Genomic DNA, 24,180 nt, shown 5'->3' with positions numbered 1-24,180 from the left:
AATTTGTTTTACAAGTTGTCTTGCAGGATGTTAGCTGAGCATACACAGAGAGAGGAATCTTGCCCTCCAGATGACCTCGGACTCCACGGGAACCAAATATCTCCCACCTACGGAACTAAAAAGCAAGAAATTTAACCACCAGAGTGTTTTAGGAAGCGAGAGCCCTTCAGCAAGGAAGATCCAGCATCCAGCAGTTTCATTACCACATATGGCCTGACTTGAAGCTAGCCAATCCATTTTGCCCAGTATCCCTTGAAACCTGCCCTGCCCCTGGATTGAGGAGTCAGATTTGAGAGTGTCTTGCCTCCTGTCTCTTTGCTAGTTGATCTTGCAAAATAAAGCCTTTTCTTTTCTCAAAGACTGGTGCCATAGTGAGATAGGAGGTGATCGGTTTCCCTGGGTTTGGGTTTCAGGACACTCCTCTAGGTTTCAAGCCACTCCCCAAGGTCTCAGGCCCCTCCTTTAGGCCCTCTCCTAGAAGAAAGTTACTGTTGCTTGTTGGACCTATTTTTGGCAGCAACACAGGGAAATTGAGACTTCAGGGGGCTGACTTATGCAAATCCAGTGGCTGGGCATGCTCAGTAGAAAGGGGTTATATAACCCTAATAGCTGAGCATACTCAGTAAAGTGGAGTTTATGCTTTGAATGACCTTCCACTAGAGATACTAAATAACACAGAATATTCTTGAAAATGTTCATTGCATGTGATAGAATTTGACCAAAAAGGAGACCAATTGAGCATGTGCAAGACTATGTTACATCACTGGGAACCACCCCCTTAGTTGAATTTTCATTAGATAGCATGAACTATGTGTTAGACAGCAAAACTATAAAAGTGAATTTCAGGAGGAGGTGGGGTTGTTGCTCACTTTCCTGGAGCCAACCCACACTTCACCAGCTGATGTGTGTATGCTTCCTTTTTGTATCAAATTTATTTTCAGCAAGCAGCTGCTCAACCTCTTGAGCCAGCCTGCACTCTGTACCGAACTTTAAGCGTGTATTTCTTACTTTTCTATTAAACTTGGTATGGGCCCTGTTCAGTCTCTGGAGTTAGGTCTCACTTTTTCTGTGAAGTCTGTATTTCTTATCTGTTAGATTAAACCTGTTTTCATCTTCTACTGTGACTCTGCTCTTGAATTCTTTTCTGTGGCGAAGTCAAGAGCTTGGTAAGAGGATAGGGTAGGTTGAGGCTGGCTATCGGGCCCCCCCAGATCCTTTTCTTAATATCAATAGCATTGGCTTCTGTGCGCATCAGGTGGCGAGTCCTTGCTCAATAACAAACTGAACTCAACTTTGATTTGTACAGAGGAGAATGGACGTTTTAAGGATAGAATAAGGGACTGGGGGCAGAGGTGAGTGGGGGCTTGGTAGAGTTAGAGAGGTGAAAAATTACAAAAAGCAGGATGGGGAAGGATGGTCCAGGTGAAACTGACCTGAGTTGCTAATTGTTGCTTATTGAAGTTAGTCTTCTATCCTGCCACAGAGGCTGGGAGACAGGGGCCCTATCTTTATGTGTTGGCTGGAACAAATGCTAAATTTTTTTGGTAGCCTTGAGTTAATTTTCTCAGGCAGGTATTTAGGAGGGGTAGATTTATCTTAGTGATGCAGCCTTGAGCTTTTAGAAACAAAATTAGTGTTTTCTCAAGTCTTTATAGGCCAAGGTTGAGGCCTAGTTGAGAAGAAGGCTCAGAGGGTCCTGGCTAGAGTCTGGCCAAGGAGAATCTAAGCTAGTCTGGCCAGTTAGCTCAGTTGATTACGGTGCAGCCTTATAACACCAAGGTCATGGGTTCAGGTCCCCTTATAATACACTTACCACATCAAACTGAAGTACAATCTCTTTGTGTACTCGCTTCCTCACTGTATCATAAGAACTGGGCCTTACTGATTTTTGGCACATTGTGAGCATAATGTTTTGCATGAGTGGACACTGCCACCACTTTAGTCCCACCATCATTATATGCTGGCCAAAACTGTAGACTCCTAGTCCCTTTCTCTTGCCTACATTTCCTTCTCCACCCAGAGAGCCAGAGGGATCTTTTACAAAGGTAGGTGAAATGCCACACACTTGCTTCAAACCCTCCTGTGCCTTCCCATTTGCACGAAGAATAACTTCAGTTTTCTTGCCATGGCCTAAAGAGGCTGCCAAGTGTGGCCCAGCCCACCGTGTGTCCTCCCCTCCCCCACATCTTCCAGCCATACCCTCTTTGTTTCTATTCTCCAAACACCAAGCTTGTTTCCCCTCCAGTCTTCACTCTTGTTCCCTCTGCTTGGAATGCTCTGCCGCCAGGACTTTGCAATCTCCACCCTTTCTCCTCGTTCATGTTTCAGCTCAGACTTCACCTCTTCAAAGAGGCCTTCCCTGGCCACCCAAGCATTGTCTCTCCCATCACTCTTTTTTCTTCATAGCCCTCCTTACAAACTACAACTACTTTCTTTTTCTATTATACGAGTGCTACGTATTTTGTTTTCCCCAGCAGCCCGGGAACTCCCTGAGGGCAGGGATCTTGTCTGTTGTGGTCCCCACTGTGTTCCTAGCGCTTAGAATAGGGCTTGGCACTTGGATGGCGCTCAGTAAGGTGTAAGAAATCCCTTTGGCGCTGAGAATGGTGAAAACGCTTTCTCCCCGCAGAGCCGACACTAACCAGGCAGCGGGGTGAGGGCGGTGGCCTCCAGTGTACCTGAAGTGACAGTTCAACCTAAGGCCCCGCCCCCTCCCCGCCCCCAGCTCTGCCCGTGTTCTTGTCCTCCCCGACGGATCTCCATAAAGTTTGTTTGGAGGCGCACCGCGCGGGCCTTCTGGGAGCGCCCGGCCCGGCCAATCAGGAAGCGCGGGCGCGCGGCGCGAGAAGCGGCGGCCGCGTTCTCTAGGAGGGATCTGCCCGGCGGAGACGGCCGCCTTGCCAGGTAAGGGCCACGGTTGCGTTCATCCGACACAAGACTTGTCCTTGAACTCGGGATTCCGAGGCTGAGCGGAGTCCCGTCCTCACGCTCGGAGTCATGCCGCTCAGACTTCCCGTTCTTCTCATGGCAGCCGGGCACGCCCGACGCCGGCGACACAACGCTTTGTCGAACCGCCCCCCATTATAGCGTCGGGCTGCACCCCCGGGAGTGCCTTTCGTTTGTCTTCCTTCTGAATTCAGAGGCTTGGCCTCTTGATCTACCTTCCCCGCTGTAGCGCTCTGCCGCGGCGGGGCCTGCGAGCCCACGTGGCTGGACCGGTGGCCCCTCGCCGCTACAATCACCTTCTGGACTGCGCCCTAACAACTCTGTCTGCTTGTTTCTTGCAGACACACCTTGGGGGGGGGGGGCGTTGCCTTCCTAGGGAAGGGGTCTTTGGGGATAGGGGAGACGACCCGGTGAGCTTCTCCCAACCCTTGGCTTGTCTCCAGTACCGTCATCCAGGGGGAAGGTAGTGATTGGAACCCGGGGGTGGCCCACTTTTCTCTGGGCTCTGAGCATCCCGTCCTCACGATGCCTGAGTTTACTGGGTCGCTTTTTAAAAAAATTACTGGGCCGATCCAATGGGTCCTTGGTCAAAGTTTGGACGGCCGGTGACAGAGGCTCTGATTCGAGTTTGCCCTTATGCTAGGTGTGGGAAGAAAGTTTTATTTCTTGTTTTGGCCGAGATGTCTTCCAGCACAAGCGAGGGTCACTTTTTGTATTCTTTCTGGGGAGTGTGGAAGGGTATCCTCGGGCATCGTAGCTTTTCTTTTTAATTTCTTTCTTTCATGTATTCTCCTTTGTTTATTTGTGTTTGCGACATTTTCATTTTTTATTCATGGTGATCTTATACAGGCTCATAGCTTTAAATACCTATATATTTAGCTAACAGATCTCTTTTTTATATCTCCAGTCTGGGCCTCTCCCCTGACCTTTATCCAGCTGGCTACTTAACATCTCCACTGAGATGGATGACAGGTGACTCAAATTGAATATACCAAGATAGGGCTAGCAAGCTCCCCTCCATCTCCTTCTCTGAACTAATCCTCTTGCTGTTTTTTCTCATCTTGGTGATATAAAAGGCTCTGGCCAATAACCTTTGAGTCATCCTTGATTGCTGTCCTTCCCACTCTACATCCAGTGCTTGCCACCCTGGGCCAAGTCACCACCATCTCTCACCTGGATTGTTGAAATAGCTTACCATCTGGTCTCCCTTCTTCTGCTCTGACCCAACAGCTAGAAGGGATCCTTTTAAAACACAGGTTGTCATATCATATCACTCCTTTACTTAAAAAACCCTCCTATGGATCCGCATCTCACTAATAATAGAAAAACTGCTTATAGTGAGGTATAAGGCTATACATAATCTGACCCACTATTACTTTCCTAGTCTCATTTTCTGTAACCCTCCACTTTCACATGTCATACATGCTTTGGCCTCAGGGCCTTCGTGCTTGCAGTTCAATATCCATGAGGCTTGCTCTCTCTTCTTTCAGGTCACCTGACAAGGGTGTCACCTAGTGAGGCTTTCCCCACTTTCTGTCTTCTTCACTGCTTTAGTTGTTCTTAGCACTTACATTTTACTTATTTATCCTGTGTATTTTGTCTTTTCCCTCTAGAATGTGAGTGGGAAGGATTTCTGTGTGTTTTGTATTCTCATCACCAAGGCCTGGCTCACAACAGGTGTTCAGTAAATATGAAGTAAATGAATGTTCCTGGTACTCTTATAGGCTTGGGTTATAGTGGTGAATGAGACAGGTCTGCCGTCATTGAACTGATGTTCCTAGGGAGGACACCGTCAACAATAAAACACACAGATATAAAATGTAGTGTTGGAGCTATTTTTTAAAGGAGGAGAAGGATATTTCAACAGAGACCTGATTGAAATGAGGGAGCAAGTCATGGGAATATCTAAGAGCATTCCTGGCAGGGAGAATAGCAAGTGCAAAGACCCTGAGGTGTGAACAGTTGGAGATGTGGTGAGCTTGAGTGTCTGAACCTGCTTCTTGATGGACTGAAGTAGAAAATAAGATAGAGGGAAAGGTAGATGTGCCAAGGTGGGGGAGGGGTCAGAACAAAGATCTGGAGGTGAGAGGGCCCAAGGTGTGTTTAGGGAACAGGTCACTTTAATTCAGCAAATATATATTTAGTACATAAAAAGGTACTTCAAAAAGTTTATGGAGAGAGTCACATTATCTTTTAATTCTACTTTTCAATGAATTTTTTGAAGTACTCTCTTATGTGCTAATCTTAGCTGCTGAGGATTGAGAGTTGAGCATCTGTGGACCTTATTCTATAGAAATTTGCCATGTAGAGAGGGAGGCATACGTGGGAAGATATAATGACAACTACTCCACTGGGGAAGAACAGTATAGAAGGTTTAGAATAGTGTGGGAGGAGGTTGGGAGGAGGTGGGACTGCTCCAGCAGACTTTGCATCATACATAGGACTTCCCATGTGACAAGGTAGGGATGGGTGTGTGTTATAGCTGTGTTCACCCTAGCTTGTACAGGGGTATGAAGGGAGGAAACAGCATGAGGAATAGAGAATTGCTAGGGCATAGCTGGGATAAAGCAGTAAGACTTGACGATGAGGGTGGCAGTGCCTGTTCTGTGGAGGGCACGCCATATAGTTGCATCAAGTGTGAGTACTTCCTCCCATTGGGGATGGAAGCTGTCCCTGATGGACTTAAAGTAGGGGACAGAAAGACCTCTCTGGCTAGGGGGAGGATGGGTCGGAGGAACAGGAAGGCTTAGACTGTTGAGATAATCAGGAGAAAAATGTGAGGGTCAGAGCCAGGGGCAAGAGTTGAGGGTATAATTGCAAATGGTTTGAGAGTTAGATGTGAGATTGGCTGTATGTTCGGGAGGTCAAAGAGGAGCCTTGCTTGGGTGACTCAAAGGTGATTTTTTGCTGACATGACTGGGTATTAATTGTTTTACCAGAAGAGACTGGGAATCCAGAAGGAAGCAGTGGTGGTGGCTTAAGAGGACAGAGAAGTTATGAGTTTGGTTTGGGATGTGTATTAGTCTGTTTGGGTTGCTTATAACAAAATACTTGGAACTAGGTAATTTATAAAGAAAAACAAAATTTATTGCTTACAGTTTCTGAGGCTGGGAGGTCCAAAGTGCATCTGGTGGTGGCAACAGTGACCCAGTGGTCTCACATTGCAAGATGGTGGAACCAGAGAGAGCAGCAGAGATAGAGACTCTCCTCCTCTTTTAAAGCCCTCAGAGCTACCCCTCTGACCACCATTTTTAATCTATTCACTGCTGCAAGGTCCCACAATCCAATCACATCTTCAAGGCTCCACCTTTCAATTACCATAATAGGATTTCTCATTCTCTTAACAGTCACAGTGAGGGCTAAGTTTCTTTTTTGTGTGTGTGTGTGACCGGTAAGGGGATCATAGCCCTTGGCTTGGTGTTGCCCACACCGCGCTCAGCCAGTGAGCACACCGGCCCCATCCCTATATAGGATCCGAACCCGCGGCCTCGGCGCTGCTGTGCTCCCAGCGCCGCACTCTCCCGAGGGAGCCACGGGGTCGCCCCATAAGTTTCTAATACATAAAACTCAATTTGAGCTTCAGAGAGTTTTGGGGGGACATAATTCAATCCAATACAGGATGTGTGTTGTTTAAGGCATCCATGAGTCATCTAGGTATAGATGTTGGGTAGACAGCTGGAAATAGCTCTCAGGGAGAAAGTTGGTTGGACATAGAGATATGGGAATCACCTTTGTTTTGATAGATTAGGGTCCTCCTAACTTGTTTATTTGCCTTATGTTATTGTCTATTAATGCCTATATCCCTTCTCCCCCAAGTAGCCTAGAGCTTGGAACGTTTTGTTTTACGCTTTTTCTAACTTCAGCAGTGCCTTCAAACAGTAGCTTCATCCTCAATATACATAGTTGCCAACTGCCAGAATAACCTTCCTCAAACTTTGCAAAAAATCTCTAATGTCTCCCTGTTTTCTGAATTCTTACATTGTTCTGTAAGGTCCACCAAAGTTATAGCATCATCTTTTTCCCTCCTTTCTTTCCTTCTGTCTGTCCTTTAACAGATATTTATTGAGGATCTACAGTGTGCTGGGTATTGTTTGTTCAGTGCCTATTTTCTAAATTCCTACATTGTTCTGTAAGGTCCACCGAAGTTATAGCACCATCTTCCTCCCTCTCTCCCTTCCTCTCTTCTGTCCTTCCGTCCTTTAACAAATATTTATTGAGGATCTACAATGTGCTGGGTACTGTTTGTTCAATGCACAAGGAATGGAGCTATGGACAAACAAGTCAAGGTTCTCAACTCAAGGAGCTTATGTCTGTCTGTTAGGAGACAGACAATAAATGAATAAACAAATACATATGATGCCAGGTGTTGATAAGTGCTAGTAAGGAGATAAAACAGGGAAATGTCATAGAATGGACAGTGGGACTGCTTTAGCTGGGTGTTCTTAGAAGCTTCTTTAAAAAGGAGACCTATGAGCAGAGACCCATATAAAGAAAGGGGGTGAGCTTTATAGATATTTAGTGGGAGAATGTTCCTGCAGGTGCAGAGGAAACTGAATGCAAAATCCTTGGGGTAGCAGTGTCTTTAGTGTATTTGAAGAAGAACAGGAGGCCTTATGGGTGAAGCTCAAAGTCATGGGTAGAGTGTTGGGCAGGGGACAGGTCATGTAGGCTTCACAGCACAAGGTAAAGACTTTGGATTTTAGTCTGTGAGTGGTGGGAGCTGTTGAAAGGTAGAGCCTCATTCTCAAAGGCTTCTTCCCACTGCTGTGTGGAGAGAATACACTGGGAATCGGGAGGGGACAAAGTAAGAACAGGCAGACCAGTCAGGAGGTTACTGTATTACCTAGATGGGATACATGAGAGTGGCTTGGACTGGGATGGTAATGGTAGAAGAGACAAAAAGTGGGTCTGACTCATGTATATATTTTAAGAATAAATTTAGTGTAGACATGAATTGCTAGAGTATGAGAAAAGAGATCAGGGACAGTGCCAAAGCTTTAGGACTGAGCAGCTTGGAGCGTGAAGGTGCCATTTACTGAAATGAAGAAGACGACAGGGAGAAGAGTAGGTTTGTACACCAGAGGGCTGCCATGAAGGTGACATTAGATTATACAAGTAAAGCCCATGGCAGGGATTTGAACATAGCCAGAACTCAGGAAATGGTGGCTGTCATTCCCGCTCTCAGGCAATAAATGAATGGAGTAGAAAGGAATTTAGATTGGGAAATTTCTGTAGGATGGGTATTGAGGAAAACTGGTAGGTAAGATTTGAATTGATGGTAAGGATAATAGCTAATGTTTACTGAGTGGTAACTATGTGGCAGGTGAGGGAGGTACAATTATTTTTCCATTTCACAGAAGAGGCCCAGAGTGAGTAATTAACTTGCCCAAAGTCACCCAGCTAAAGAGTGGAGGAGTTGGCTGGAGCTCAGGTGTGCAGCAGCAGGTTGGGTAGGTGTTTCTGTTTGGGAAAAATGACATGAGCAAGAGCACAGAGCAGGGCATGTACAGGGTTGGTCAGGGACAGAGTATCAGGTGACTAGTACACAGGGTGTATTCTGGGAGGTAGGAAGTCAAAAGCAGTACCTCATTTGAATCCCCGTGAATGGGAGACAATGAAGGCTTTTGAGCAGGAGCAACATAGGAAAGTGATGTTGGAAAAATTGAGATGGTCTTAGAGCAATGTGATGTGAAGTGGGAAGGGCTAGAAGTCCATCTAACAAGGACTTAGGCTTAAAGGAATGGTGGTCTAACCTTGTGTGATAGTGAGGGTGATGGAAGTAGCAATTAGAGGGCATTGCAAAAATGTAAGTATCCCTTGCTGTCTAAATCTGTTTATGTAATGAGTACTGAGGAACATCATGTTATCTGAATCTACAGTATTTGGTTTCCTGAGCTTTTTTTTTTTTTTTTTTTTTTTTTTTTTAAAAAAAAGATGACCGGTAAGGGGATCTCAACCCTTGACTTGGTGTTGTCAGCACCACGCTCAGCCAGTGAGCGAACCGGCCATCCGTATATGGGATCCGAACCCGAGGCCTTGGTGTTCTCAGCACCGCACTCTCCCGAGTGAGCCACGGGCCGGCCCATGGTTTCCTGAGCTTTTATTAGGGAGTAGCAAAACTTTGGATAAGAGGAATACCTACCTGCTTGCTCTGAAAAAATGTATCTACATGTGTCTGGTTTCTGAGTCTGGAGAGTGATGGATACTGGTAAGTAAGCAATCTGAGGTCATGCACAGATGCAAAGGAAAAGGATCAGTTAGAACCTGAGTGAGAGAAACCAGGGGTCAGAAGTGGAGGAGTTGGGGAGGGCAGCCAGTGGTGGTGGTGGTGATTGGGGGTGGATAACAGCATTTTGAGATAAAGTAGGGGTAATAGGTGGGGGTAACAACTAGGAAGGTGTTCGAGAGAGGAAATGCACAGGTGGTGCCTGGAAACTCCGGGTTGGAGTTTGAGTGGAATGGGGCAGGTGTGGATTTGACAGTAATTGCCATTGAGGATTCAGCAGCAGTGGTGAGACCAAACACTCTGAAGTAAGGAATTTAGAGCACTATAAAAATTAACAAGTTATTAAAAGTTATATAAGGTCACATATACTCATAGAATATAATTCAGATTGACAGGAGTATAAAATGAAAAGTAAAAATCTCCCGTCAGCTTTGCTCTGCAGAAATAATACTAAGTATTTTGTTGTGTTAATATTATGTTTCTTGCTATTCCTTCTAAAAACTGTTTGTGGACAAATCTTATGTTACATATCAATGAAATTTTACAGATTTATTCATTCATGTGACCACTGTATATTAAGATACTAAAGTAGAACATTTCTAATACCCCAGTGTCTTAGCTGAGGCTACCATAACAAAATACCATAATTGGGTGGCTTAAACAACAGAAATTTATTTTATTGTAGTTTTGGAAACTGGAAGTTTGAGAGCAGGGTGTCAGCATGGTTGGGTTCTGGTGAGGGCCCTCTTCCAGCTTCTAGATGGCCACCTTCTTGCTGTTCACTCTGAGCTCATGTGGCTTTTCCTTGGTGTTGGTACATAAGGAGGGGTTGGTGGGGGAAAGCAGGCTCTCTGGTGTCTTTTCTTATGAGGGTACTAATCCCATCCTTACGAGCCCAACCTCATCACCTTATCTAAATCTAATTACCTCCCCAAAGCCACACCTCCAAATACCATCACATTGGGTGTTAGGGAATGTGAATATGAGTTTTGGGGGATCATAGTATCTGGAAAGTTCTGATGTGCTTCCCCCCATTCAGCACCCCCCACACCCCCAAGGATAACCAGTGTTCTGATTTCTAGCACCATAGATTAGTTTTTCCTGTTTTTAAGATCTGTGTAAATGGAATATTACAGTATGTTCTCTTTTTTTGTATCTGGCTTCTTTAGTTCAACATTTGGTCTGTGAAATTCATCCATGTTGTTCCAAGTAGCTGTAGTTTGATCTTTTCCATTGCTGTTTGGTACACCAGGGTATGAAAATACCACCATAAAAAAACCCAAATAGGATAATTCTGTATATACAGTGGTTTTTAAATTGTTTGGGGAGGGGGATCCAGACTATTTTTAGAAACTGGTAAGAGCTGTAGTGCTTTCTTTTATTAATAAAAATATGCATATACTTCCGGGGGTTCCTAGAGTCTCTGATGCTGATGTCATGGCCCTCAGGCCAAGAAGCCTTCCTTAGTTTGCAGCACTGTTTCTCAACCTGAGCATTATTGATATCTTGGGCCAAATACTTTATTGAAGGCTGTGCTGTGCATTGTAGGATGTTTAGCTGTATCCTTGGCCTCTATACTCTAGATGCATGTAATGTACACCTCTGCCCTCAAATTGTGACAACCCAAAATGTCTCCAGATGTTGCCAAATGTCACCGGGGGGGCAGAATCCCCCAGTTGAGAACCACTGTTTTAGAGAGAAGAGCCAGACCCAGAACCAAAGGCCTTTGGGGGTCAGACTTGGTGATTTGCCCCTCTTTGCCAGTTGTAAGATGGGGCCAGTGTCATTCCTAAGATTCTGTGTACAAATAATTTCCATTACCACTAAGATGGGACTGTTCCTTTCAAGGAAGCATAAAACGAGTTTAAAGACCGAATTAAAATGTGTCATATTTGTAGATTTTTCATGGTGAGCAGGCCCTTAGAAATCATCTGAGACAACCCTCTCATCTCATTGGTAGTGCAACTAAGATCCAGAGAGGATCCAGCCCCAGGGTCAGAGGGCTGATGTGGGTGGAGCCAGGCTGGAGTCCACAGCTCTTCTTTCCTGGGTTGGCCTTCTACTTGACTGGACAGCTAAGGGTTTATCAGAAAGTTCCTTAGGTGGATAATTTGTTTTTCTATGTGATGCCAGGTCATGTCTCTTTGCTCATTGCAGATGAAATAATACAAGTGATGTTTTATATATAAGGAAAGCTGATACTACACATTCCTTATGCAAACAGTCATCAAGGGCCGTACTGCTACTAAATCACCCAGGTCTGTCTTTTCTGTCTACATTAATTTATTTTAGTTCTTTGTTTTCTGCAGAATTCTACCTTCTGAGTAATGATTAGGGCTAACTCTGTTTTTCTTAGTCTTACAGGAATATAAATAATTATCCAAAAACAAATTTTTTTATCATCCTTTTCCCCTTTATCCAGAGGCATCTGAAACAGTAGTATCTTTCAAGATGTAATTTTCTTTTTGGTTGTTTTTGTAATTGACAGCTGACAGATACAGTAAAAACTGGAATGATAGTGTCCTCTAACCATAGTTTATATATTCAAAAGAAAAGAGAAGAGGAGAACCATTAATAAACTTTTGATATCTTGAGTGAGGCTTTTCTCATTAATCTTTGGTGCTGAATGTTGAACACTATTTTTGTGTTTTAATGCTGTCATATGTCATAGTCTGATTCGTGAAGGCTGAGGGCAGGATTTCTGCTTGAAATTAAATGCTAAATTTCTTTTGAATCAAAAGTTCATTGTGGAAATTTAGATTTCCGGTAGTCCCTCCTTATTCACGGTTTCACTTTCTGCGGTTTCAGTTACCTGCAGTCACTTGTGGCCTGAAAATATTAAATGCAAGATTTTCGAAGTAAACAATTCATAAATTTCAAATTGCACATTCTGAGTAGTGTGATGAAATCTCACACTGTCCCCTGGGACATTGAATCATCCCTTTGTACAGAATTTCCACTACCTGCCTGATAGTCACTTAGTAGCCGTCTTGCTTATCAGATCTACTCTCCTAGTATCACAGTGCTTATGTTCAAGCGACCCCTATTATATTGGCCCCAAAGTGCAAGAGTAGTGATGCCAGCAATTCAGACATTCCAAATAGAAGCTGTAAAGAGCTTCTTTAAGTGAAAAAGTAAAAGTTCTTGACTTAGTAAGGAAAGAAAAATTGTATGCCGAGGTTGCTACAAGCTACAGTTAGAATGAATCTTTTATCCAGTAAGAACGAATCTTTTATCCATGGAATTGTGAAGAAGGAAAAAAATTTGTGCTAGTTTTGCTGTTGCACCTCAAGCTGCAAAAGTTATGACCACAGTGTGTTTTAAGTGCTTAGTTAAGATGGAAAAGGCATTAAATTTGTGGGTGGAAGACATGAACAGAAATGTGTTCTGATTGACTGCATTCGGGTTTGGTATTATCTGCGATTTCAGGCATCCACTGGGGGTCTTGGAACGTGTCCCCTACGGATGAGGGGGGGCTGTTATATAATAATTTGTAAAAATCATATTTGATGGAGGGTGATAAACATTTGAAAATTTGTATTCCAGAAGTTCTTACTGAATGATATAAAGTTGTGACTAAATAAGTTATAATATAGTACCAAATGTTTACTAGAAGATTTTTTGAAGCAGAGATGTTTATAATTAAATGATAAAATGCTGCCAAATTGGCAACTTTGGGAAAAAAGCTAAAATAGCATTTTACAGTGATGTAAATCAGCAGAGTTTATAAAATACTTTATGTGTATCAACACCCCCTTGAAGGAGATTATCATCTTTTGAGGGGATTATTATCATCTTTTCATAGATGAGAAAATTGAGATGGAGAGAATTTTATCTCGGGTAAATCGATCCACCTTCTGCTAGTAAGTGAACAATCTGGATTTGAACCAGGTGTTCAGGTTCAAAGTCCAATCTTCTACTTACCCATTCTGTTTAAAATATTTTTTTGGAATTTATTTTCTTGTCATATTAAAATTTAAAGATAATTGAAAAAAAAGGAAGAACATTGTTTGGTGTGCATTTGGAAGAAAAAGGTATAGTAAATAGCAACATCAGTTATTTCCTCTGATGTATATATAAAATCTCCGCCTTTGACAACATCCAAAAAAACATAGCAGTACAAATTGCAGGATCTTATTAGGTTGCAGGATCTTTGCAGTTGAAAGAGACAATATTTGGGTTTGTAGTAAAATTAGAATTCTTCAGTGAATGGTAGTAAGTATTGTTTGATTATATTGAAATTCTGCAGGGAAAGTTGTTGGTGTCATCTCCCTGTGTAAGTCAGTGAATGGAGAGATCCCTTAACACTGAAGAAGAGACAGATGGCCTTGTCTTTATCCTTTTATCTCTTTCTCAGGCCTTTGTATTTCTCTCATAACTGGGCTATTTGGATTGTGGTGATGAAAAGGGAAAATAACATGGGTTTAATATATTGCATTATACTTGAAGAAGGCAGTGTGTTTCCTCTATCATCCTGTGCGTTAGGTCAAAAGAACGTTTACAGGACAAATTTCATCATTTGCAAAACAGATTTCTTTGCCAAATATACTCTCCAAATAAACAGTTTAAAGAGGGAAGAGGAATGGTAACAGGCTTATTGAGTCACTTGTTTAATTTTTTTAACAATGTTTTCACTACTGGGGCCTACTGAGGGTAGCTTTGTCAGAGGCACATAACTAGTGAGCACTGAACCAGGATTTACTTATCAGGTCTAGCTCAGATACCCTAGGCCAGGGGTTGGCAAACTGTGGCCTGAGGGCCAAATAAAAGCTAAGAAGGGTTTTTACATATTTAAGTCGTTGGAAAAAAAAATCCAAAGAAGAGTAATATTTTGTGACAACTGAAAGTTATATGAAATTTAAATTTTAGTGTACATCTTAGTTTTATTGGGGCACAGTCACACTCATTTGTTTGCATATTATCTGTGGCTGCTTTCAATCTACAATGGCAGAGTTGAGTAGTTGTGACAGAGATTGTCTCACAAACCTAAAATATTCATTACCTGTCCCTTTATAGAAAAAGTTTGCTGACCCTTGCCCTAGGATACCAGCCTCAAAGACTATAAACTGGACAAGGCTTTGGCAGGCAGGTCTAGGATGGATGGCTCTGAGGTTCTTTCTCTTTGTTTCATGTCAGCTTTGAGGCTCTGAAGGCTCTGATTTTCTGGAGAATATCCTGGAAGTAACATAGGCTTAAGTCAAGAGAAATAGTGAGTAACAGCCATTTCTGGGATGACCCAGTGGTCTTTAAAGAACTCTGATTCTCCAACTTGGGAGTCCACAAGCCCCGGGTAAATGAAAAGAGGTATTCTACTTGTGGCTGGGGCTTTTAAAGTAAAAGAAAAAAAACCAAAGAACTAATAATCAATACCAGAAAACGGGCATATAGACGTTTTAATATACTAAGCATGAATACTGTAAGAGACTAAGATTCAGACCACCTGCAAAATCCTGAAGGGGGCACTCTTTGAGAATACTGATTTAAAATGGTTTAGAAGTACTCAGCAGTTTGAATATTTAAGTATGTACTCTTCTGGCTTGATTAAATATTTAACTAGGTTTATTGAGAATGTGGAAATGACCATATTTTTAATAATTGACTTACATGTTAATAGCACGTGAACTGAAATTATTTGATGTATTTTTGCTCTTCCTTTACATTTAGTTCATTTCACCTTATACGCATTTTTGTTTTTTGGGGTTTTTTTTCTCTCATTTAAGACTGTTGATGTGCCCCAATAGGGGATGTTTTTTTAGACAGAGAATGACAACTGAATGCAGACCACTATGAGGAAATGGAAGTCTGGCCAACCCTTGGTTTAGTTCTAGGTAGCAGCTGTCTCTCTAAATCCACAGATTTAATTTCTTTTTAGTTAATTTGCTCGGCATCCTCTAGGTGTGATGAAGAGATCTAGATCATGGGAACTTCCCACTAAGAGCATTCCTTATTTTTAGCATAGTGGGGTGTCCTACTTCAACTTCTGGAAAATAGTGGGTCATTATCCTTTGTTTTGGGGGGGACTTTTTTATTGAAGTATGATGAGCAATCAGAAAAGGGCGCAAATCATAAGAGTTTAGATCAGTGAGCTTTCTCAAAGTGAACACACTGTTAACCAGAACTCGGATCAAATAACTGAAAATTACCAGCTCCCTAGAAGCCTTCCTCATGCCCCCACAAGGGTAACCAGTCTTGCCTTCTAACAGCAGTGATAAGTTTGCCCATCATTTTAAGGCTCTCAGTTGCCTGGGTGGTTGAGGAGGTCTGTGGAGGCTCAGAAGGGCTTCTGCCAAGTGGCACAGGAAGAGCAATTTGTTACTCTGGGCCCTGGTACCCTGGGCAGCTCTTCGAAATGCCTGTCAGTGTTGCCAAAGGCCTCTCATGATCACAGACCAGAGGCTAAGTCATTGCTATCATAGAGGAGTCCCAGTGCTATTAGTCTGTCCTTGCTGGCCTTTTCCTGTCCAGCCCCAGTTCTGCTGCATTGACTGTTCCAGTTCTCACTTCTGTGGGTTCTCTGTGTGGCTTCTTACTCCCTCCTCCATAGCTCCCCAAGGGTGCAGCCAGTGTCCAGTCTTTGCATGGCCAGAAGTTTCCAACACAAAGCTTGGACTTCAGTCCCTGCCACTGCCCTTGCAGATCATTTTAGTTCTCCCTATTGGGCAAAGCTAGTGAGATTATTTTCACGATCAGTTTTCAGTATCTTGAGTCAAAATTGATTTAATGACTTAACCTCTATATTTTATGACTAAATTGATATTTATTTTGTGGAGGGGATAAAAATAGACCTTAAATTTATGAAATCAACCATAAATTGAAAAGTTTTAATGAAGTGGGATGATGACTACATCAAAGTATAGATTTGGAAACTTTAAAACAACTTTTTTTGTAAAGTTAATTTCCACTGGTTGAGTTATAATGCAGGACAGATCCAGTTTTTCCCAAATATGGTACTGTATACATGTCTCTCTTTTTTCGCAGGGAGATGACATGGAACAAGCTTATTTTCTTTGTACTTCTACCCTGAAGTTATATAGCAAAATTTTTTCTATGTGTATCTATTTTTTTTTGTTGTTGTTGTTGTTCTGTTCACCTGAAGACTTGGCTGTTTATTCTAAAATACTACTGGTTTTTGTTTGGGTATTTAGAGGGAAAGCATGAGTCTGCACCGAGTGTGATCTGAATTTATGCCATTTTATGCTGTCTCTGCCTTATGCTGTGTAGCCTCAGAAATGTTATCAGTGGGTAGTCAGAAGGGAATGTTTTTGTTCAGGTCTCTGCTTGCTAGTGGGTGCCGATATGGCAGGGGAGTGCAGGAAGTTTATGAGAAGGACAGACTCTCCACAGACAGATGAATAAAACTCCTGTCCATTCAAAAAATGAGCAACTACTATGTGCCAGACACTGTATGATCTTGTGGGTACATTAGTGAACAAAACACTGTCCTTGTGCAGTTTACATTCTAGCAGAGGTGACAGACAGTACATGAGATGAGGTGACACTGGGGTTGGAGGAGGTTTGTACTTTTAAATAGTGTGTTCTAGGTTGGCCTCAAAGGCAAGGTGACAGTTGAGCTGAAGCAGAGATAAGGAATCAGCCATGAGCAGATCTGGGGGAGGAGCATTTCAGTAGAAACTGGGCATGTAAAGGCTCTAGGGCAGGAATGTGCCTGATCCATTGGGGACCAGCAAGGAGGCCCCAGGGTGGCAGGAGCCCAGGGAAGGAGTGGAAATGGTGCTGGGTCGGAAGCGGAGGTGGGGCCCCTTCTATAGGGCTTCATTCTATACAAGACGTTTAAGCAGTGGAGGGATGGAATCTGACTGACTTTCAAAGGGTCGCTGGTTGCTAGGTTGAGAATAGACTGAGGCAAGGGCTAAAGTGGGGAGGGGAGGTCTGGGAGGGAGGCTGCTGAGGGAATCTAGGGAAGAGGTGAGGATGGAGGGAGGTGGCTAGATGGAGGTGGTAGGAAGAAGCAGATTCTGGATGCATTTCGAAGGAAGATTTGAAAGGCTTTGTTGGCCGATTGGATGTGGGGTATGAGCCATGGCAGCCTTCAAGGGTTTGAGCCCAAGCAACTGAATAATGGAACCTCCACATGCTGAGAAGGCCAAGGGGCAGGTTTTGTAGATGAAAGTTTAGAACTCAGTTTTGGGCATATTAAGTTTAGGATGTTGTTTAGAGATTCAACCTTTATTTTACCATGGTCAAAATAATTCTATCTAATTAACTTAAAAAAATCTTTATTGAACCATGTTAAAGTAAATAATGATTTTTATTTTGCATTTATTACACTCAAATTCATTGCCCTAAATCTTTGTATGGGCTGATCATTTGAGGAGTTGAGCATTTCCTTTGTCTGAATTTGTCTGACAAGGGAGTGAAATGTTAGACATATTTCTTTCTTTTGCCTTTTTCTTTTCCTTCTTCATCTTTTTCTTTAAGCATATAAAAGTTTTCTTTCATTCAGTTAATTTAAGGACTTCCAAAGTTTTCCTTATGGAAAAAAGGATTTCCTTTTCCTGTTAGAAAAATTGTTTTTATCTTAGAGTAGAAAAAAAAATGGAAGGAAAAGGCAGCATTTTGCTTTTCTTTCTTCTTTCTGGTGAGTGACCATGTTTCTAGTGCTTAGTAGAATGTCATCAGCCGTACACGTTTCTGGGGAAAAACATTTCTTCATCAGGCAGAATTAGTTGTTTAAAAATATTCTTCTGTTTCTACTTCTGTCCCTAAGAATACCTTCCTAGTTCTGCCATCCCCATTTTCCCACAGGTAAAGATTGTATTATTGTATTCAGTCAAAAAAAATTACAATGCTTAGAAAATTTAGGTTAGCAGTTATTGTGTATGTGAATTTTTATTAAAGATTAAAACCAGCTTGGAACTTCATAAGGAATACCAAAATGTTTTCATGTTTACTGCAACTAAGCTATTTTTGTTTTAACCTTGTGCCCTTTCTTTTTTTTTTTTTAAAAAAAGATGACCGGTAAGAGGATCTTAACCCTTGACCTGGTGTTGTCAGCACCACGCTCTCCCAAGTGAGCTAACCAGCCATCCCTATATAGGGATCCGAACCTGTGGCCTTGGTGTTATCAGCACCACACTCTCCCAAGTGAGCCACGGGCCGGCCCTCGTGCCCTTGCTTTTAAAGTTAATGTCCTTTAATATTCATTTTAAAAAGTCCTTATTCTCCTGCTGTGGATTTATGGTGGTAACAGTGCCCTTTTAACATTATCATCCTATGCTTCATAGCTGAAATATTATTACGTATTACATTAACATGACTACAATTCCAGACCAGTGGGTTTTTACATATGCAATAGAAGCCATGAGTTTAAAACAAAAGCAAAATCAACAACAGCTGTTTAAAGAATTATGTTCTTTTTTAAAATAAATAATTTTGTTCTTAACCTTTTAGCAATGTAAATTTTTCAATGATGATGATACTTTTTATTTTCTTTTGATTTAAATAGTGGTAGGAGTTAAAATAACATTCTCTTGGTCAAGAACCTTATTCAAGGATGGTATATATAATATTCATAAATGTGTAATATCTGTTAAATATTACCACTCCTCGTAGGGCTTTTCTTGATCGATTGTTGGAGAAATAAGTGGTTTTGCTAATATTCATGGTCTAGATGCCAGCTGCTATTTATATATAGTTAGTAGTAATGGTATTTATAAAAGTAGTAAGTATAGGAATTATTAAATCCTGAATGTCATATATGACAAGCAGACATGTATCTCTTTCCTCAGTAACTTTGTAAGCTAAAGAATATGTGAATGGAGACTCAGAAACAAATAAAAAAAGAACGTCTTATGTTAGTGAAGGAGCAGGTGTGTTAGAATAACACAGGGTGGAGTGGGGGAGGCAGTTAGGCAGAAGATGATCTGTGGTGTTCTGGTCTCAGTTCAGCCAAATTGCAGCAGAGAGTATTCTGGGCACGTAACTGAGCTTCTCTGAACTGGAGTTGCTTTTTCTGTCTACTCAGTTGTGAAGATCATATGAGATAAGGCCCTATAAATTGTCCGGCACTCTTGGGGTGGTGGTGTTTTTCTAAGATGGGTGGAGAAATAGGAGTGCAGGGTTATTGTTCTTTAAGCTTCTCAGAGGTTGCCACAATGGCTTCTATTTCCTTATCTGCTTTGGGTCTGTGGGAGGAGGCAGGAATGCTGGCCTATGGCTTAATATCTTTGCTTTTGTTCTGGTGACAGAAATCAATCTTGGGGCTCAGTATGAACAGAAATGATCTGTTTCTTCACAGTCTGACTCATTTTCTCTGTCAGGCTTGTTCTTGGGCTATGTTCAGGAACAAATCCTGCTTGTTGGTGAGCTGTCTCCTTGTCTGTTTACAAAAAGTACTAGTGTTTCCTTAAGCTTGTAACAGTTCAGGCAGTGTTTGAAGCCTATCTTTCTTTTGATTTAGGTCTCCTCTCTTTTCTCTCCCATCTAGGTTCTGCATCTCCAATGGATACTGAGGGGTTTGGTGAGCTCCTTCAGCAAGCTGAACAGCTTGCTGCGGAGACTGAGGGCATCTCAGAGCTTCCCCATGTGGAACGGAACTTACAGGAGATCCAGCAGGCGGGCGAGCGCCTGCGTTCCCGTACCCTCACACGCACGTCCCAGGAGACAGCAGATGTCAAGGCGTGAGTACTAGTGGGGAGGCAGCACTGGTATTGGGTGGTTGGGGGCAGGATTAGTTTCTTCTTTCATGCCTTGAATTCTGATGTAGTCTGTGAATCACAGTCACGAGCCAGATTTTCAGTAACTCAGAGAGGTTTTGTGAACAGGTCAGTAGCCTTGCTCTGTCTCCCTGCCTCTTGAGCTTTCCAGCCTATCTGCCTGACCAAGCTATGAGCCATATCACAGGCAGAGATGATCAGGGTGGGAGGCGGCAGAAGAGCTCCATCATGCAGAAACTGGTCACAGTAGTTCCCGCTTGGGTTTGCTAACTGTTGGGTCATAAATGGCTCTGGTTAAGTATGGTACTAAATATGGGCCATGCAGATAAGTGTTACCTTCAAAGTCAGAGAGCACTCAGTGATGAGCAGAGTTTTTAAGAGCACTTGGAAGAAAGTGATGAGCAGTCAGTGACAAGAAGCCATCTAAGTGAGGAATGATTCTGCCTGCTTATTGTCAGTGAGCCCAGAGGCTGCCTCTGAAAGGCTTTGGAAATACAGTGCCTCCTAGCTGATTGTAGAAAGGGAAAGTGGGTGAGCCCCATGAGAGTGCAGCTGGTGAAAAGTGCTGACTAACTGGGCCGGTGGCTGCTGCTGCCACACAGTATCAATTAAGCTACTGATTCCACAAATGCATGTTTAGGGTGCCCACTATGCCAGGCCTTCACCATTTCTGGGGCTACAGCCATGAATTAGACATAGTCTTTGCCTTCAAGGTGCTTATAATTTGGGGAGTGGGGCAGAAAAAAACATGCTGCTTTTCATAAGAAATGTGATTTACTGGTTACTTGCTGTGTTTCAAAAACTTGGCTAGACTTAAGATTCTTGCTTAATTCTCACAACCAACATTAGGACTGTGATCTCCATATTACAGTTAAGCAACAAAGGCTCAGAGAGGGCAGATAACTCTCTCAGATCACACAGCTGGTGAGTGGCGAGCCAGGATTTAAACCCAGCAAGGCAGACTCCAGAGCGTATGCTCTTTGTAACCCTGATGGAAGGGCCATGGGAGGTAGGAGGGTGCCCTTGGTGAATCTGGAATGTCACTTAGATTTTGTGCAGGAGATATGGGAAATCGTCAGTCATCTCCTCAGTCTTTATTCCTTGAACTTGAGAAAGACCTAAATGCTGTTGTTTGTTTTAGGTACCTAGTAAATGTCAAGGAGTATAATGTAGGAGTGGGCTACATTCTTTTTCCAACTAATTTTGAGAGCTGCTGAATGTTTTGGCTGCTCTGTCAAGTCAGTAAGGATGTTGGGGAAATTCTTCTATAGGCCTCCCCAGAATGTTATTTTTTAAAATACTAGTTGGTTTTGGTTCTATTTGGCATTGGTAAAGGCAAGTCAGAGGAGCCCTGGCAGAGATTTGTACTATCCATCTTTGCAGGTAAATGCAGCCAACTGCTCTCCCACATGGTTCCCCAGCACCCCAGCCAGCCTATACACATTTCTGCTAACTTGCCCTTCTTACAGGCTCCTTAACTGCAGCTCCTGGCTGCCTGCAGTTACCCCCAGTCTTGAGCATGCAGGTTCTGTGCTTGTGTGCAAAGATGCTGCTGGAGTGAAAGGCCTGCAATGCCAGCTGAGTTGCTATAGTTATAATTTAATTGCATCAGCTTTATAGCCTATTAAGAGCAAAAAGGGAAAATGTTTTCTTGGTAGCAATTATCAGTCATGCTCTCTTTCTTGTAAATTTCCATTCTTCCTGATCTTTTTCTACATTAAATTCATTATTTTAGGGAGGAGGAAGTTGACACATTGAAAGAATGGGTATAGGGTGGGGCAGGTGCTAAAAAAAAAACCAAAGGGCTGATGACTGTATTTTTCCATCTTTTTGATAGGCAGAAACATAAAGTGTGATGTGAATATTTTAGTACGTACAGGGTGAGGGCAGAAGAGAGAACTGAGTAGGAAGAATTTTCTTATATGAAATAAGTTTTGAAAAAAAATTCTCTTTAAGATTTTAATTTAGATTGCAAGTTTAAGGTAGAATTGTTTTGTGCTGAATTTGTTTATTTGTTTAAATATACTGTGTTGGATTTTTCTTTTTAGGGAACAGATTTGATAGCTTTTTTGCATGTGTGTTTGTTATTTTTAAGTTGTTAAATAGTTTCACACATAAAGAAGAGTATGCATAATATACTCATATAAAGGTGTAAATCAGGGATTTGCAAACTATGGCCCATGAGCCACATCCAGCCTGCTTGCCTGTTACAGTTTTATTGGAAAACAGCCACACTTATTTGTTTATGTATTGTCTGTGCTGCTTTTGTGCTACAGTAGAGTTGAGTAGTTGTTGCAGAGATCCTATGGCCTACAAAGCCTGAAATATTTACTATCTGCATTTTACAGAAAATGTTTCCTGACTCCTGGTGTAAATAATAAAATGAATGGATACCCATGTACATATTGCACAGTTAAGACCGAGAATACTGTTAATGTCTATGGAGCTCTCCCTGGGTGCCCGTCATGTATTATATCCCTCTCTTTTCCTGTCAGAGATACCACACTGGATTTTTCCATTCAAACTCTGAAGCCAAGCAATGTAGAGTTGTACAAAGAAGAGGCTAGTAGTCATTCTCTTTCCCTAACTTTATCCTCCAAGGTAACTGGTATTATTAATTTGCTTATTTTTTTATACTTTTCTCCATGTTGATGCAAAACATATACAAACATGGATTTGCCCAAAATTATACAGCAAATTATAACTTTACTTGTGTTGACACTATTATACTGTCTTTAAGCACTTTGTATTTTGTTAGGTACCATGCCGTGCACTTTACACACATTTTATAATTTCTTCTCAAAATAACCTTGTGAAATGTGTTATCTCCATTTTATAATTGAGGAAGGTCAGATAGCAAGTGACCAACCCAGAATTCAAATTCAGCTTAGTAAGAATCCTTACATTCATAATGTCACTTTTCAGTTCCCCAAGGACTGTCGTAGGCGTTCTCCTGACTGGTCTTCAAAACCTGAGAGGTGAGAGAGACAAGGATTTTTCTCCATATTTATCAGAGGAGAAAACTGAAGCTTGGAAAAGTGATTACCTAAGATTTTCAGTCAATAAGACATAGGCTGGACTTGAACCCAGGCCTTGTGACTTTTTTCCTGCTCCCTATATGTACTGTGAACAGTCTTTGTCTTCCCTCTCTCCTGGGACTGGAGTGTTTGACTCCAGCTTCTGTGGCTTTCTGCTCAGTGGGTGCTGCTTGACTTATGAGAATTGGGTTGGGTAGAAGGCAGGGAACCTTTGGATTTTTCCACCTTTAGGAACTGAAAAGTTTCTGGTACAGTCTTTATAAAACCATTTCTACCCTAGATTCCCTACCTTCTTCATCAGTCCTCTCTCACCCTCCTCCGTCAGGGTTTCTGCGTACTCAACACATAAGCCATGCACTGCACCGTTCCTGCAGCTGCCACCTGCTTAGATGATCTTTCTTTTGTAATAATTCTAATAGCTAATTTTTAAATTCTCAGGTTCTCAACCCTGGTACGCATTAAAATCTTAGGGCACTGGATACCTTCTTACATATCACTGGTTGAGATATATCTCACTATGGGACAGAATTTGGAAACAGCTAACAAAATTGACCCAGCAATCCCAGCAATGCCACTTCTAGGGATTGATCTCAAAAATATACTGGCAAAAATGCAAAAAGACTACACAAGGATATTCATTGCAGCATTATTTGTAATAGTAAAAATAGGAAACAACTCAAATGTCCATCAATAGGGGACTGATTGAATAAATGCGGTACATCTATATAGTGGAGTACTGTTCAGTAGTACAAAAGAATAAGAATATACCCTACCAAAGAGTGATTCCTGGACATATTATTAAGTAAAAAACGTGGGGCAGAGAAAAGTATATACTGTAGTATTCTATCATTTATTTAAGAAAGCAGGTGAAAGGATTCCATGTTCATGGATTGGAAGACTTAATATTAAGATGTTAATACTTCTGAAATTGATCTACAGATTCAACATAATCTCAGTCAAAATCTCAGCTGGTCTTTTTTTGCAGAAATTGACAAGTTGATCCTAAAATCCATACAGAAATGCAAGGGACCTAGAATAGCCAAAATGATCTTTAAAGAATGGAAAAAAGTTGGAACTCACACTTGCTATTTCAAAAGTTACTGCAAAGCCACAATAATCAGGACTGTGGTACTGGGATAAAGAAAGATATATAGATTGATGGCATAGAATTGAGTCTAGAAATAAACCCATGTTGTGTCTGTGATCAACTGATTTTTCAACAAGAGTGCCAAGACCATTCACGGTAAAAAGAATAGTCTGTTCAACAAATGATGCTGGGACAACGAGATATCTA

At 42.0% G+C, this 24,180-nt stretch overlaps 1 protein-coding gene across 3 annotated transcripts in view; it reads left to right on the top strand.

Moving 5' to 3' along the window:
* Positions 1-2,812: 2,812 nt before the first annotated feature.
* NUP93 (nucleoporin 93) overlaps positions 2,813-24,180 on the top strand; it is a 102,841-nt gene continuing 81,473 nt past the window's right edge. For 2 of the 3 annotated variants that reach the window (XM_063109389.1, XM_063109387.1), the window contains exons 1-2: positions 2,813-2,904; positions 19,620-19,812. In XM_063109389.1, the coding sequence (XP_062965459.1) occupies positions 19,634-19,812 (179 nt within the window). In that variant the 5' untranslated portion in view covers positions 2,813-2,904; positions 19,620-19,633. Of the gene's footprint in view, positions 2,905-19,253; positions 19,495-19,619; positions 19,813-24,180 lie in introns of those variants that run through there. The other variant, XM_063109388.1, reaches the window with a different exon arrangement.

Source organism: Cynocephalus volans, chromosome 10, assembly GCF_027409185.1.
Source record: "Cynocephalus volans isolate mCynVol1 chromosome 10, mCynVol1.pri, whole genome shotgun sequence".
NCBI classification, from domain to species: Eukaryota; Metazoa; Chordata; class Mammalia; order Dermoptera; family Cynocephalidae; genus Cynocephalus; species Cynocephalus volans.
The sequence above is the reverse complement of the archived record's forward strand: the minus strand, read 5'-3'. Positions and strand labels throughout refer to the sequence as shown.